General features: G+C 48.0%; 1 protein-coding gene across 20 annotated transcripts in view; it reads left to right on the top strand.

Annotated features, from left to right (window-relative positions):
• CIT (citron rho-interacting serine/threonine kinase) overlaps positions 1-14,481 on the top strand; it is a 2,264,529-nt gene that overhangs the window by 2,012,853 nt on the left and 237,195 nt on the right. For all 20 annotated transcript variants that reach the window (XM_069619729.1, XM_069619715.1, XM_069619714.1 and 17 more), the window contains one exon: positions 7,670-7,809. In XM_069619729.1, the coding sequence (XP_069475830.1) occupies positions 7,670-7,809 (140 nt within the window). The remainder of the gene's footprint in view (positions 1-7,669; positions 7,810-14,481) is intronic.

The following is a 14,481-nucleotide window of genomic DNA, read 5'->3' as shown; positions in this document are numbered from 1 at the left end:
ATTTTTTCCTTGTTAGGGATTGAAGGTGATTTTCTCCAGATGGCTTTGGGGGATCTTTTAGTGTTGTGAAGGGTTTTCAAGTCAGCAGTAAACCATTTGTTTAGGTGGGCTACAGGTTTAGCCTTTTTTAGTTTGAATGGGGCGATTTTATTTAGGGCTTGTTCTATGGTGTAGTTGTACAGATCGACCAGTGAAGAAGGGGCCTTATCGAAGTTGTTTAATAGATTGGTGATAGGCTCTATTAGGGGTAAGAAGTTGTCTAAAGTTATGATGCGATTATTTCTAGACAGGGTTTGTGGGGCAATGGCAGTGTTAGTATAAGGGCAAACGCTCTCCTGTTTGGTAAATGTGATGCAATGATGGTCTGACCAGGCGCATGGCGCATTGTTGAGGATTGTGGTAGTGTAATTTAAGTCTGCCAGCCAATCGAAAGTTCGACCCTTGTTTTGTCGGTTCCTTGATACAGTGTTTGAAGCCAAGTTGTGTTATAGAGTTTTCCAAGTTTGTGGCATTGGGGTCATTTGGGTCATGAAGGCCTAAATTGAGATCTCCCAATAATAGTATTTGAAAGCCAGGTTTGGTGTTTTGAGTCAGGGGGAGGGTGATGTCTTCCTCGAAGGAGGAAATTGAGCCAGGGGACTGTAAAAAAGATGGAGTAAAGGTGTGCGGGTGTCTGAGAGGGGGAGTTTAACTGATAGGAGTTCAACTGCGGGGAGGCTCACTTTAGAGAATTCTCTGAGGCCCAGGTGCGATTTGGCTATGAAAGCCACTCCTCCGCCTTTGCCAGTGCTTCTATCTGCTCTTATGATCGTGTAATTATCTGTTAGGGCTAAAGATAGAATTTGTCCTGCCGCAGGGTGTAACTAAGTCTCTGTTATAGCCAGGAAATCTAACTGGTTGGTAGAGATGAAGTCAGCAATGTCAAGGGTATGTGCAAGCACGGATTGTGCATTAATAAGAGCTCATTTGATAGTTGTATGTCTGTGACTGGTGCACCAATAGCTAGTTTTATGGGTAGTGGTGAGCAGGTGCTCTTGTTGGAGTTATTGGATACAAAGAGAGGAGTTGAAGGCCGGAATGTAACCTGAGTGCTGGAAGCCGGTAGGGCAGGAGGCCTAGATGTCAACTTATTACAGCTGAAGCGGGAGCCCAATCTGGTATTTCTCCGGCTAAGTGTACATGGGACCAGAGGCGTGGGAGGGGATGCAATAGATGGATCCATTCAGCAGGTGTGAAAAAACAATTGTCCTTATTGGCTGATGCTAAGCTCAGTGCGGACTGAGGTACGAGCGGTAGAAGTGAAGGTAGGAGTCTGGTTGGTGCGATAGTGTGAAACAAGGGTAAGAGGGTAGCCATAGTAAGCGTTGCTCTCCTTAAGGTAGCCATGTGCATTGCCAGGTAAATAGGACTGCCAGATATTGTGAACAAACAACACCAAAGGTTGGATGTAGCGTGAAAATCTAAATGAGGTAAACTAGTATTTGCAATAAGGTGCTAGGAACATCACAGTAGGCTAAATGAGGCCCACTAGTATTTGCAGTAAGGTGCTAGGAACATCACAGTAGGCTAAATGAGGCCCACTGGTATTTGCAGTAAGGTGCTAGGAACATCACAGTAGGCTAAATGAGGCACACTAGTATTTACAATAGGGTACACTAAAATTAGCAGTAAGGTGCTAGGACATCACAGTAGGCTAAATGAGGCAAACTAGTATTGCAGTAAGGTGCTAGGAACATCACAGTAGGCTAAATGAGGCCCACTAGTATTTGCAGTAAGGTGCTAGGAACATCACAGTAGGCTAAATGAGGCCCACTAGTATTTGCAGTAAGGTACTAGGAACATCACAGTAGACTAAATGAGGCACACTAGTATTTGCAGTAAGGAGCTGGGAACATCACAGTAGGCTAAATGAGGCACACTAGTATTTGCAGTAAGGCTCTAGGAACATCACAATAGGTTGAATGAGGCACACTAGTATTTGCAGTAAGGAGCTGGGAACATCACAGTAGGCTAAATGAGCACACTAGTATTTGCAATAAGGTGCTAGGACATCACAGTAGGCTAAATGAGGCACACTAGTATTTGCAATAGGGTATACTATAATTAGCTGTAAGGTGCTAGGACATCACAGTAGGCTAAATGAGGCACACTAGTATTTGCAGTAAGGTGCTAGGACATCACAGTAGGCTAAATGAGGCACGCTAGTATTTGCAGTAAGGAGCTAGGCACATCACAATGGTCTAAATAGAGCACATTGGTATTTGCCACAAACAACTAGGTACACCTAAGTAGTCAGCAATCGTAGTTGGCACGCAACAGGCAAGGTGCAATGTACAATAGTAATGGCCAATGGGCAAGAAGCAACATTCAAGTATTAGCAACTGCAAGGCGGCAATTGAATTAGCACATGAAAAGGGCAAGGTGCGCCATTCAAGATTTAAGAATCAATCTGTAAGATGCGTTATTCAGTATTAGGGTGGGTGTGCAAGATGAGATGGCAGAGTAGCATTCAGAGGTATTCACGTCCTCAGAGATGCCGGCGAGAATTTAAGTAAATGGGTGTGGAAGGATCGAAAAATCAGGGTATCAAGTTGGAAGTCAGCATTAGAGCAGGTTCAAATAGTTGTGAAGACATTTGGTTGTATCTGAAATGTTAGTGTTCAAAATGGCATTATCGCATTTTTCGTAGATAGGCGTGTGGAGGTTGGACTGTTCTCATGTGTAGGAAAGCAGGTCCAACAGTAGTGATACTTTTCGGACTGACGAGGCCAGTGAGGCAAGGGAATACTGGCTGGGTCATCGAAGGGGCGTATAGAGACTTTGGAGTGTCAGAAGGGGCATCAGAACATGCATGCATGTGAAATAGGCGTTGTATTGCGGTTTCGATATCCTCAGGCATCGTAGCTAGATTTCAACAAACCTTGTTAGGATGAGGGGTGGGCGAGGTGAGCCCATCCGCTCACGGACAGCCACACACAGTCGAGGGCCTTAAGTGTGGGCCTTCGGTGGGTGGCCAGCGTCCCTGAATGTTCCCCACGGACTGCAAATGAAGGTGCTCTCGCCCTCGCCACTGGGGATACAGCCTCCAGGATCCAGTAGGTAAGTGGTGCGGGCAGTGCGAACGGCCAGGGGAGTGAGTGACAGTGGGGGCATTGAGGCCAAGAGGTATCCCAGGATTAGGATTTTTGAGATGGGCTTGATGGTGGGGTTGATGATAAACATGAGGTCTTCCTCGAAGGAAGCGATGGGGCCTGGTGGGTGGTAGATGAGATGGAGGTTGAGCGTGTTGGTGGGTGAGACAGTGAGTTTGCTGGACAGCATTTTGCAGTTTGGGATTGGGCTGGAGTTGGTGGCCCTGATGGTGATGGTGTTTTTGTAGATTAGAGCGACTCGGCTACCTCTACTGTGGGTTCTGTCATTGCGCATTATGGCGTATCCTGGGGGGATAGCGATGGAAAGAGCAGGGCCTGCTGCAGGGTGGAGCCAAGTCTTGCATATGGCAAGCAGATCAAGATCGTTATTTTGGGGGCATGCGCAGGGACTGATCTGGCATTGATCAGGGCACATTTAAGTGGCTTGTTAGGAGAGGCCGCTGGGGGTGAGCGAATGCAATGTTTTGGGGTGGGTGGGGGTTAGAGGGCCAGGTGTGCAAGCAGATGGAGCCTGTTTCTGGATTGGATGGGGGGTGGTGTAGGCTGATTGTGGTACGAGGTCTTCTGGTGTGGAGCTGTAGTAGCTGATTTCTGATGGATATTGGGGAGGCTGATTGTGGGTGCGGGGTCTTCTGATGCAGAGCTAGAGGTGCCGATTCCTGATAGATATTGGGGGAGGTAGGTAGGTGGGAGCCATGGTGTCTGCGGATTTAGAGAGGGGAGTTTAGCAGTGAGTAGTGGGCCTAGGCAAGGCACAGCTCGGGTTGCGAGATGCAGGGACTTTATGCAGCTGGCGCAATTACGCTTGCCTCATGCAACGGGTGACAGGCCTGGGCTGGAGTCTGGGAGCAGTTCTTGGAACGAGATGCGAGGCCTAGGATTGCCCACAACCAGTTGCTGCACACCAACTACTCCACTCCTGTCTTGTGTGCCAGAGTTCAATGGAGGGGAGACCATGAACCCCCAGCCCCCACAACCCCTAAGGGCTCCTGCGCAGACCAAAGCTCAATTCCCCTGTCGATGCAAGTGCGTGATGCACGGGCAATGGAAGGATTAAATAAGCACACTCTCTGCTGGTCCTGGAATGAAGGCTTGTGTATAGACTCCCATGTGCTGGAGATCTTAGAAGAGCTCACCGCAGCTCCTGAGCTCATCTAAACAGGGGGAACACAGCTGCTGTGGCTGACGGCTGGGGTGTCCATGGGGGAAAGGTACTGGCAATGCTTTCTGTTCCGGATTTAGCCATTTCTACCGGCTAGCAATATCAGTTCAGTATGGCTTCTTCTGCCTGGCTGTGGCTTCTCGCAGGTGATTCCAAGCCAAAGTGGTCCTTCCCTCCAAGCACGTTCGTAGTCGCTGTCCAGGACACCACTCTCTATCGTAAGTACGCCAATAACCACTCATGTTCCTGCTACTCAAGTGGGGCCCCCCCGATTGTGGCAACTCAGAAGGCCCGGCCAGCTGCAAGGGGCTCCCAGATGGCCAGGGAGCAGACTTTTTTTATGGGAGCAAGCCACCACCTCCAGCCAGCACAAGTTGCAGAATGTCCAAGGCCTGTTTAAGGGTAGATGTAGTGAGGACTGTCAGGCCCTATGCTTGTGTGGGTGTTGTGGACCCCCGCAGCGTTACACAGACCCACTTGCTCAGTCAATTCCAGGCTGCTGTAAGAGTCTTGCCCCCTATCACCCACGTCCACATGAGCTGATTGGGGAGGCAATGCACATACAATGTAGTCCAAGACGTGGGAGCCGCCCCGGAGCACTTCAACGAAGCTGCTAGCCCACTATATGCCGATCCAGCTCACTTGCCTCCAGCGCTGTGGCCAGGTGATTACACCAACTCTCCTGTAGGCCGTTCACCAGCTCACTGCCTTTTTTCCGGGATCCCGCCAAAGGCCCATGTCCCACGGCATGCGTCGCTGCCCGTCCGACATGGGAAGCGGTGAGCGCCTCGTTTCGCTTCAGCTGCAACCCGGGCAGCCTCAGATCTGTCGGAGTCCCCTGTTGTCGGGCTGTTCCAGGCACTCTGCACCGAGCCCAGTATCCTTTAGCAAATTAGGCACCGCCTCAAGCCGCAATGGGTATTCGCTGTAGAAGACCTCTAGACCTACGAGGGGCCGATCTTTACGCCGTCCTCCATTCCGCGGGATCTGCCATTTTTTGTTGGGGTGTCAGAGACGAGAGTGGAGCAGGCCACACGTTTCTGGTCAGAGCTCACATTCTACCAGCCCATTAACCTCAGAAATGTGATCGCTCAGTGCCCAAGCAGCTCCAACGCATCCCCATCCAATTTTTATACAGCATCAGCGGAATGAGGTCTCCTTGCCGCCTTCTCGTTCTCATGGCTGCAGAGCTCACAGGGCTATGCTGCCATCAGACTCCAGCCTGTTTGAAAGTTATGTCAGGAACTGCCCCCTATTTGTGCCAAAGGTCTCTTCTAGCTCCATAAACGCTAAAAGTTTGTCTGAGGAGAGCAGATCACTGATCGTCACTATGCCATTACTTTCCCAGTGCGACCGGATTTGTGCCAAGTCTCCCTTTTTCTCCCCATATATGAGTGCTAGAGGTATTTGGAGAGAGTATGGTTACCCAAGTGTCAATATTGCCCTGGTCCTGACCCATATCTTGCCCAACTGCAGCAGGCTCGAATGATTCCCCTGCCCTTCTTCAACCACAGCACCTCTTTGAGTAGGTATGGAGCTATTCTGGGACGCAGCAGAGTATGTTCTACCGTTTCAGAATCCGCCAGACACCCCGCTACGTGTTGTAGCTGTCCTGCCAGGTAATAAAGCTTGAAATGTGGGAGCCGCACGCCACCCTCTGCATATTCCCTATACAAGATATCCAGGGCCATATTAATGTCAGCTCTCTGAAGAAGGACCTTGGTATCAGATATGGGATATGGGATATTCACAAAATGGTATAAGAGGCGGGGGAGGGCAACCATCTTCGGGAGCGCTATCCTGCCCATTACCGATAAGGGCAGTTTCCCCCAGAGCTTGATTGGGGCTTCCAAACTCGATTTTTCTCTGTGTATAGTACCTATGTGTCCTTCGTGTAATGATAGATCTCTACACCCAGGTATTGGAAACTGTCAAATTTCCATTGTAGGCCAAAGCACAGGAGCTGTCTCTTCCACTCCAACCCACCCCGAAATATGCAGGACTTTGTCTTGCTGACTGATATCCTTGATAATTCGGCGAATTCGTCAGCACTTCTAAGTATGATTTCAGATTTTCCTCTGGTTGTCGTACGTATAGCAGCATGTCGTCTACATATAGTGATATTATGTGGTTCACCCTATCTACACAGAGCCCTGTATCTTTGTGCTCTTTCCTTAAGAATATTGCTACGGGTTCCACGGCTAGAGTTTACAACCTGGGGGACAGGTGGCATCCCTGCTTTGTACCCCTCTGTATCGGAAACTGCTTTGATATAAATTTGCCGGTTCGTACTCTTGCAACCGGGCTGGAGTAAAGCATCTGGACCCATCTCATGAAGCCCTTGCCTATCCCGTGTCCTCTCAGGGAGGAAAACAGCCATCCCCACTTGACAAGTCAAAGGCTTTGATGGCATTGAGCGCCACCACTGCACATCCCCCTGACCAACCCTGTGTTTTGTCTATTATTGCATGTAGCCTTCTCAAATTTTTTGTTGTCGCCATGCCCGGGACATATCCGGTCTGGTCTGAGTGTATTAATGTTCCTATTACCTGTTTCAGACTTTCTGCTATGACCGCTGTGAGGATTTTGGTGTCCTGGTTGATTAACGATATTAGGAGGAATGACTTGCAGAGCTTCCCTTCTTTCCCTGGTTTTAAGATTGGGATCACTATGAATCACTATGAATTACTGGACTCAATCAATTTCTGCTCAACCACGCTAACTAATACCCATAGACCTGACCTGTTTAGATCCTTATCATTACTGAGATTTGACTGTAAATGTGATCATTTTTGTACTAATATTTATTATGCCTCAACTATGTACTTACTAACCCATTGCTCAAACTATTTGTTTTGTTATGGAATACAACTAAATTAAATTGAGTTAAAAAAAATAGACATGGCAACCTGCTGAAGAATCTCAAAACCCATGAACACAAAAATGTTTTGTTTGCACTAAGAGTATTCTGTGCGGATCTATTGTGGCAAAGAGTCTCTGACATGGGCAAATAAAATATAATGCTGCATAATACCACTCAGTGTGGCAGCAGGATACATGGTGGGAATCGGTTCTATTCAGTGAATTGCGAAGGTAGAGCATCAAGAAAGATGCACTATGCGGGCCATTGTAGGGTTTGTGGATGAAATATATTGGAGGAAAATGCTCTAATTCAGCTTTTTATCTGCCTTCAGTTGGATGGCCATAGATATTGGCATGTTCTTTCTGTTTCATCTTGTGGGAGTGGTGTGATGCTGAATAACATTGCTATTGAATCCTTCTGGGGAAGACACTTGTGTCATTTCACAGAAAGGCCATGCACTGAATGCCAATATTTTTTCTTCTGTGTTTACAGGAGAGGAAAGGGCCTTGTGCATAATAGAGGTTAAGAAGGTGAAACAGTCTCTAGCTCAGTCTCACCTTCCTGCCCAACCAGAGATCTCTGCAACCGTCTTTGAGGCAGTTAAAGGGTGCCACTTATTTGCTGCTGGAAAGGTACAGTAGGTGCTGTTTTTTTCATGTGTTTAAAAGTGTTGTATAAAATTGGGTGTACGCGTCAAATACATGCAATTCTGTTGTAACATACAGATTTTCTAAAAACAGAAATGTTGGAGTTCATGGACATGCAGGTGTGTGCTTTTAGCATGCTGAGAAAACGTTTCAGAATTGGGTCTTGGTTTTGTACCCCATCATAGAGGGAAGTAGCCTTCATGCCAACAGTATATGCTGCACTGTTGCTTGCAATATCGTCAGATCATTAAGTGGGTGCTTCAATGTGTTGTCGCTCTTTCCCTTAAGTTTGTTTTTGCGTCTTTTTTTCATTGCCTCATATTGTGATTAGCGCTCATTTTTGAGGGATTACACACTTCTCATCTTAGTTGTACATCCTGCAACAGCAGATCTCATTGGACAGGCCGCAAAGATGCATCTTGGTTGGCCACATCTAAATCACCTCAGGGTACTCCGTCAAAGAATAGATTTTCCAAACAAGAGAGAATCACCAACCCCACGGAGTCTACTCCTAAAAAATCTCACTCGTCTGAGACGCAATCTAGAAAGAAGCCTAACACTGTCACACAGTTCTTCTGAAACTACTATTTACATACACTTGCTTTCTCCTCACCTGCAGTCTGCACACTCCACAAAATCAATTACTTCCTTACCACACACCCGTGTTATGGTCTTCCTCACACAGACATGGCTGATACCTCACCCCACACCTAACTTCCCTGACATGCTCAACCAAAACCATCTCATCAAGCACAGGGACCACCCACACAAAGCTAGTGATGGCATTGCCATCATTTAAAAAGACTTGCTCGCACTTTGCAACCCCACTAACTCAGGTCGTTCCCATCCAGACAGAAACCCCGTACTGAAATGTATCCTCACTCCAATAACCCCTATGAAGTTCAAGTTTTTATTGTGTGTAACAGTTGCCAAACAACCTTTCACACCAAGAACATTGTATATAACAAAACATTAAAATGGGTTAAAAAAACATAAGTAATCATATCAATCCACAAAGTCCTATACAGTAGTTAAAATCTGATTTAGAAATGCAATAACAGGCAATGTTCAATGAAATGTCATTCCCATTAAAAAAGCAAAACCAAAAATCCTCTGACAGTAAAGCTTCCTCATGGTAAACAAATTTGGACAAATACTTTTTACGTAAGGGAGTCAATGACATACATCCTATTAGTAAATGTTGAAGCGTCTCAACATCAGATGCACAAAAGCGACAGATATGCTCTTCTACTGGAACAGCGTTCCTGAACCCTGATATCTCATGTTTTAAAACAAATTAAGTTGCAATCGCAGCATATCATTCCTGAAGTTCCAAGAGGGATGTTTTAATAAATACAAGGACATTGTATTATACACCCTGTACTCTTAGTCCTGTCCCTTTTCCTCCATACTGTATGGGCGTCCCTTCCAAGGGATGGGAGACAACCTTTTTCGCCAGATAAAAACTTCTTCCCCTTTAAATTTAGAGGCATGCACTGCCCTGACTCCGCCATCAGGGACCACACCTCAGTCCCCTTTTCTGCGTCGACGGGAACGGGCCGAATTCACCAGTGCTCCTGTGTTTGGCTTTGGCCATGTAATTCCACGTGCGGACACTTCTTCTCTTTGTCTTTTTTGTATTTTTATCATTCAGGTACTCGGTACTCAGGCGTCACGCTCCTCCCCGGCGCATGCCGACTTCTACAGGGTTCAGCAGGTGTCCATCCTGCGACTGGCTCTTCCCGACTAAAGACCCCCACGCCCTCTGCCTACGGTGCCTTGGCCCTGACCACGGCTGGCAAGCTTGTACCGCGTGCGACACGCATTCCTCGAGGTCTTTGAAGAACAGACTGGCTAGGTGGAGGGAGCTCTTCCACAGATCACCTCAAGAGGACCTAAAGGACTTCCTCTACCATCGATCCAGGCCCAAGGTAGGGCCGCTCTTTTCCAGTGCACCCCGCAAGGGAGACTCCTTCCCAAGGACTCGCCTGTGCGGGAGGGCCCGCTCGGGTCTTTGTACCAACACAAGTACCAAGGCTGTATCAGCTACCGGCCAACAGGCCGAGGGATCTGTAGATCCTCCCAGTGACGGTGTTGAGGGACCGGAAGGTTCTTTTACCAGGTCTTCACCCGAGCAGCTACGCTGTAGTACCGGCAACATGTTCGAGGGTGCGCCTTTACGCAGTTCTACCGGCAGATTCACCAAGGGCGAAACGCCTACCGGGCCTTGGCCCGAGGAACAGGGTAGGCCCCATGATCCACACTCAAGAGTCCTGGACGGGGCGGGGCCCAGTGAGCCGAGCAACAGGATGCAGGCACATGGAAGGCAGCTTGACAAAATGGCTGCCGCGCCAGCTAATCCAGACATCCGGCTGACGCCTCTCCATGGAAGGCAGCAGGTGGAGGAATGTGTTTCAAGGTGGGACTGGTGTCAACTAGGTATGTGGCTGTCATGATGCCTACCCCCGGGGACCCAGACCACGTCCTGCAACCCCGGAAGCAGGCATCAAGTTATCCTAAGCAAGCCCAACAACCCCTGCTAGGGGCTATTTGGGTCCAGTCCTGGCGCCTATGGCACCAGGCTCATATGGAGAGTCAGTCCTGGCGCCTATGGCGCCAGGCTCATCGATTAAAACTTACCTGATGCAGACCATGCTGCAAACTTACCTGATGCAGACCATGCTGCAAGAGCTCCAAGCCAAAAGAGGCTTGGAAGGGACTACTTTACTTGGGGACTATTTTTTACTCGGGCGGGGCTGGTGAGGAATACTTACCTGGGACTACTTTGGAGGCTATTTAAACCACGCCCGAAGAGCAGCACACGCTTCGCGTTATTCTGCATCCAGCAGCGTAACGCTCACCGTGCCTGCAAGTCTGCATCCAGCCTTCTGCCACGCCCGCCTCGAGTTTGGAGCTCCTAGAAAAAGGGAGAAAGAAGGAGAAAAGGTTAGAACAAGAGCAATACCTTTGACCCTTACCTGAATTCCCGATCCATCGCGCCTTCGAGCTGGAAGAAAGAAGTTATTTTATGCGCGTTGCCTCGCCTGCTGTAGCGCCGCGCTGAACTCACCGGCCTTCGCAGCATCTTCACATTCCACCGCATCCTCCTGCATGTTCCCGCCGCACTCCGGCACCTAAAGAGAAGACAAGAACAGCAAGGTGAGCTAAGGGAATACACAGAGGAATATTAGTTTTTTTTTTTTATTGTTTTTTATTTGGTTTTTATACAAACCTTTAAAAAAAAAAAACTAAAGTAGCCTTATAAGACTTTCCAAACGACTCACATAGCTTTACATTTTAGATTTGATGTGTATAACAACATCCCACGCTCATCAACAACCCTGTGATTTAAGCCTCGTTTTTTAAAGTTATCGTAGCGTTTAAACGCTCTTTAGCTACCTGAAGAAAGGATACAAGAGCATACAGGACAGGTTTGTTAGACCCGTCAAACAAGGCTTTCCACCAATCGTCGCGAGTTAAGCATTTGAAGTTCTTTGTCACTGTACTAAGGATACGATTTCATTCTTGCTCAAGACCAGAGCATGACATCGTCAGGTGCTTCAAGGTTTCGTTTGTGAAGTTACAGAAGCGACACCTGAGGTCTAAGTCCGGTCGTTGGGACCAATAGCATAGCCGTTCCTTCGTCGGCAGGGCGTTCAGTCTAAATTGTAGATATAGGGTACGCAACCACTGATCCGGAAAACATGACAAGTATGTCGGCACACAACCATAGGCTCTAGCTTCTCCAGGGACTTCTTGCATTGACCTTGATGTCGCTCTTTGGTCACAGGTGTTTATCCAATCCGATCTCCAGAGCTTCAGTTTGGCAGCATCAGGATTTTCTAGCAGTAGTTGTGGCGTAATGTCATATGAGGTAAGAACCTCCTGGCATAGCTCATTCCATTGATAGACAATTGACGGCGCTTTGTCAGACTCTGGGTTTTGGAGAATTGCAGTTTGAAGCATAGGTTTTGCTTGGATTAATTTCCTGTAGAGATTTAGCAGATTCCAAGCAACCCTTGCTTGTAAAGAGATATACCCAAGCTCATATCTAACACAAACCGTTGAAGTACCTTTTGGGAGATGTAGAACTTTAGACCAAAAGATGTTTTCAAGAGTGTTCCATACTTCGTTCCCACAGCCAAAGGCATTTTCACCAGCATAAATCAATGAGGGCACAGCCTTCTGCTGAAAGAAGTTTAATGTCGGTTTTAAAGAAAATTTGCCAAATTTTCTGTTAATTAGAGACGCTTGACATGCCAGTTGGCGGCATTTTCTCTTTGCTTCTTCAGCCCATGGAGCATCATTTCTGCTCGCACTTAGGCGCATCCCTAAGTAGCGGGTATTTAGCACGCGCCCGATGTGTTCTTTGTCTAGATACCATTTAAATCTCGGCTTGTTTGTTTTTGCACCTTGCAATTTTTCAAAGACGATGACTTCACATTTTCCCTTGTTGATGTTTAATCCATTATCTGTTAAGTATTTTGCCACAGCAGTTAATTTACGTTGTAGACCTATGGGTGTTGAGTCTAACAAGATGATATCGTCCGCATAGACTAAATAGTCTACGTGTGTGCCGTGAATTTTAGGTGGGAAAGTGCGTAAGCCGTTGAAAGCGTCTTTGATGTCAGATATAAACAGGTTGAAGATACTTGCTGCTAGGGGACATCCTTGTTTCACACCTCTAGAAGTGACAATGGGGGCTGATAGCTTGCCCTTTAGATCTAATCGCACTCTAATTGAGGTGTTTGTGTGGAGTTCACTAATGGCGGCCAGCAGACTTGGCGGACAGGCCCATTTGGACAGTTTTCCCCATAGAAGCTCTCTGTTTATACTATCAAACGCCTGAGATAGATCTACCAGCACAAGATAGATCTTAGAATTCGAACGAAGCGCTTCCATCTTCATTAAATTCAATAATAGGAGATTGACGCAACAACCTACGCCCTTTACAAAACCTGTCTGTCTAGGGTCTACCCGCCGGTTGTAAGAAGACCACTCCAGCAATTTTTGCTGCAGAAGGGTTGCATACACCTTTCCCAGCACGTCAAGGAGTGCAATAGGTCTGTAATTTTTAGGGTTGTTGCGGTCCCCTTTTTTGAAGATTGGAATGATCACTGCAGATTTCCATGAGCTAGGGGTCTTGCGACACTCAATGATCCTGTTGAACAGTGATTCACAGAAGGTTGCCCAATGTTCGGGCTGGCGCTTGATCGTAAAGTTTAACCCATCAGGGCCTGGCGCTCTGGAGTCGTGCACATTCTTGATGACTCTGAGGATGTCTTCATATCCGAATGCGAGGTCCCAGTGTGGTAAATTTGGGGGCTTCCAGGTGTGATTGAGATAGTCCTTGCAAAAGAGATCAGCATAAAAAGTTAGGAATATTAGTTACCCCCCCAATAGACTTACCTGATTTTACCACCTGGGGTACTATTCCTCTTCACGGGACGGCGCAGCTTCCACTGCATCTTCGCCGAACACCGGCCCCTAAGGGGAAACAAAAGGACAGCAAGGTGAAACAAAGGGACTAACAAGGGGAACCCTCCTCACCACAATAGACTTACCTGATTTTACCGCTGGAGGTATTATTCCCCAAGACTTCATACTTTCTCTCAGGGCCTGAATAAGGGAGAAAGCAACAGGTTACATATTGACATTATTTTATCGAACTGTGTTGGAAAATACAAATCCTTACCAGAATACTACCGGTTGCCACGAGGAACTCTTCATTAGGGTCAAGCTGCAACCTGCAAGGAATCAGACAAGAGTGAAAGTCAGGCATTTGAACTCTTACGAACTTTATACTTACGGCATCTTGCCGGGAATCTCGGAGTCAATATTGTTCAGGAACTCACCAATTCCTTCGAGCCAGTGAAGCAACTGGTTATCAACGCGCCCCTGCGCTCAATGCAGGATGGAGAGCTCATCTTTTCAAACCATCAGGTGAGACTATAAGAGGGGACATCAAAGGTGATCTGTGGGGAGAACAGCGGGGGTGGGGGGATTTACGCTCAACTCCACAGGTGGTTAATTCCCTTTCTCCATTTGCAGAAGAATATTCCTACGGGCCAAGCAAACAAAGCTAGGTGGGGCAGTCCAGTCCGTCATCTCGGCCCTACGTGTCACATTGGTGGAGACCGCAGCTGTCCAGTTCCGATCGACGCCTCTGTGGGAGCCAGGTGAGCGTAACAGTGGCCTACAGCTCACCCTTCCTTTGCGCAGGGCAGGTTTCCGCTGCGTCCATATGGGCAGGGGATGCAACGGCTCCAGCAGCTGCCTGCTACCCCGTCAGTACCCCCTACCACCAATCAACCCTGCAAGGACAGATTCTTTGAAAAGTTCCTCAGGCTCATGAAGTCTCCACAGATGGGGGTCCTCCTCAGGGACGCCATCAAGGACTTGCTTCCTCGAGTGGCTCCGGCGCCACAGGCTCCTGTACAGGCCCCTCCGGTCCCTGTTCAGCCTCAACAGCCCGCTCTGGCCCCCAACTGAATGTGCAGGCAGTTCTATACCAGCCTCCGCTGCAGCCGGCTCTGGTCCCCGCACCTCAGCCCGCAGCTCGTAGTACTCCCCCTGACTCGAAGGTGGACACAGATGAGGAGGACGACCCCGACACGTCATCTTCGGCCAAGGCCTTCCACGAACGTCTTGCAGGGC

Source organism: Ambystoma mexicanum, chromosome 10 (genome assembly GCF_040938575.1).
Source record: "Ambystoma mexicanum isolate Mex_15411 chromosome 10, UKY_AmexF1_1, whole genome shotgun sequence".
Lineage (NCBI taxonomy): Eukaryota > Metazoa > Chordata > Amphibia > Caudata > Ambystomatidae > Ambystoma > Ambystoma mexicanum.
Note: the sequence above shows the minus strand (reverse complement) of the source record. Positions and strands in the feature narration are given on the sequence as shown.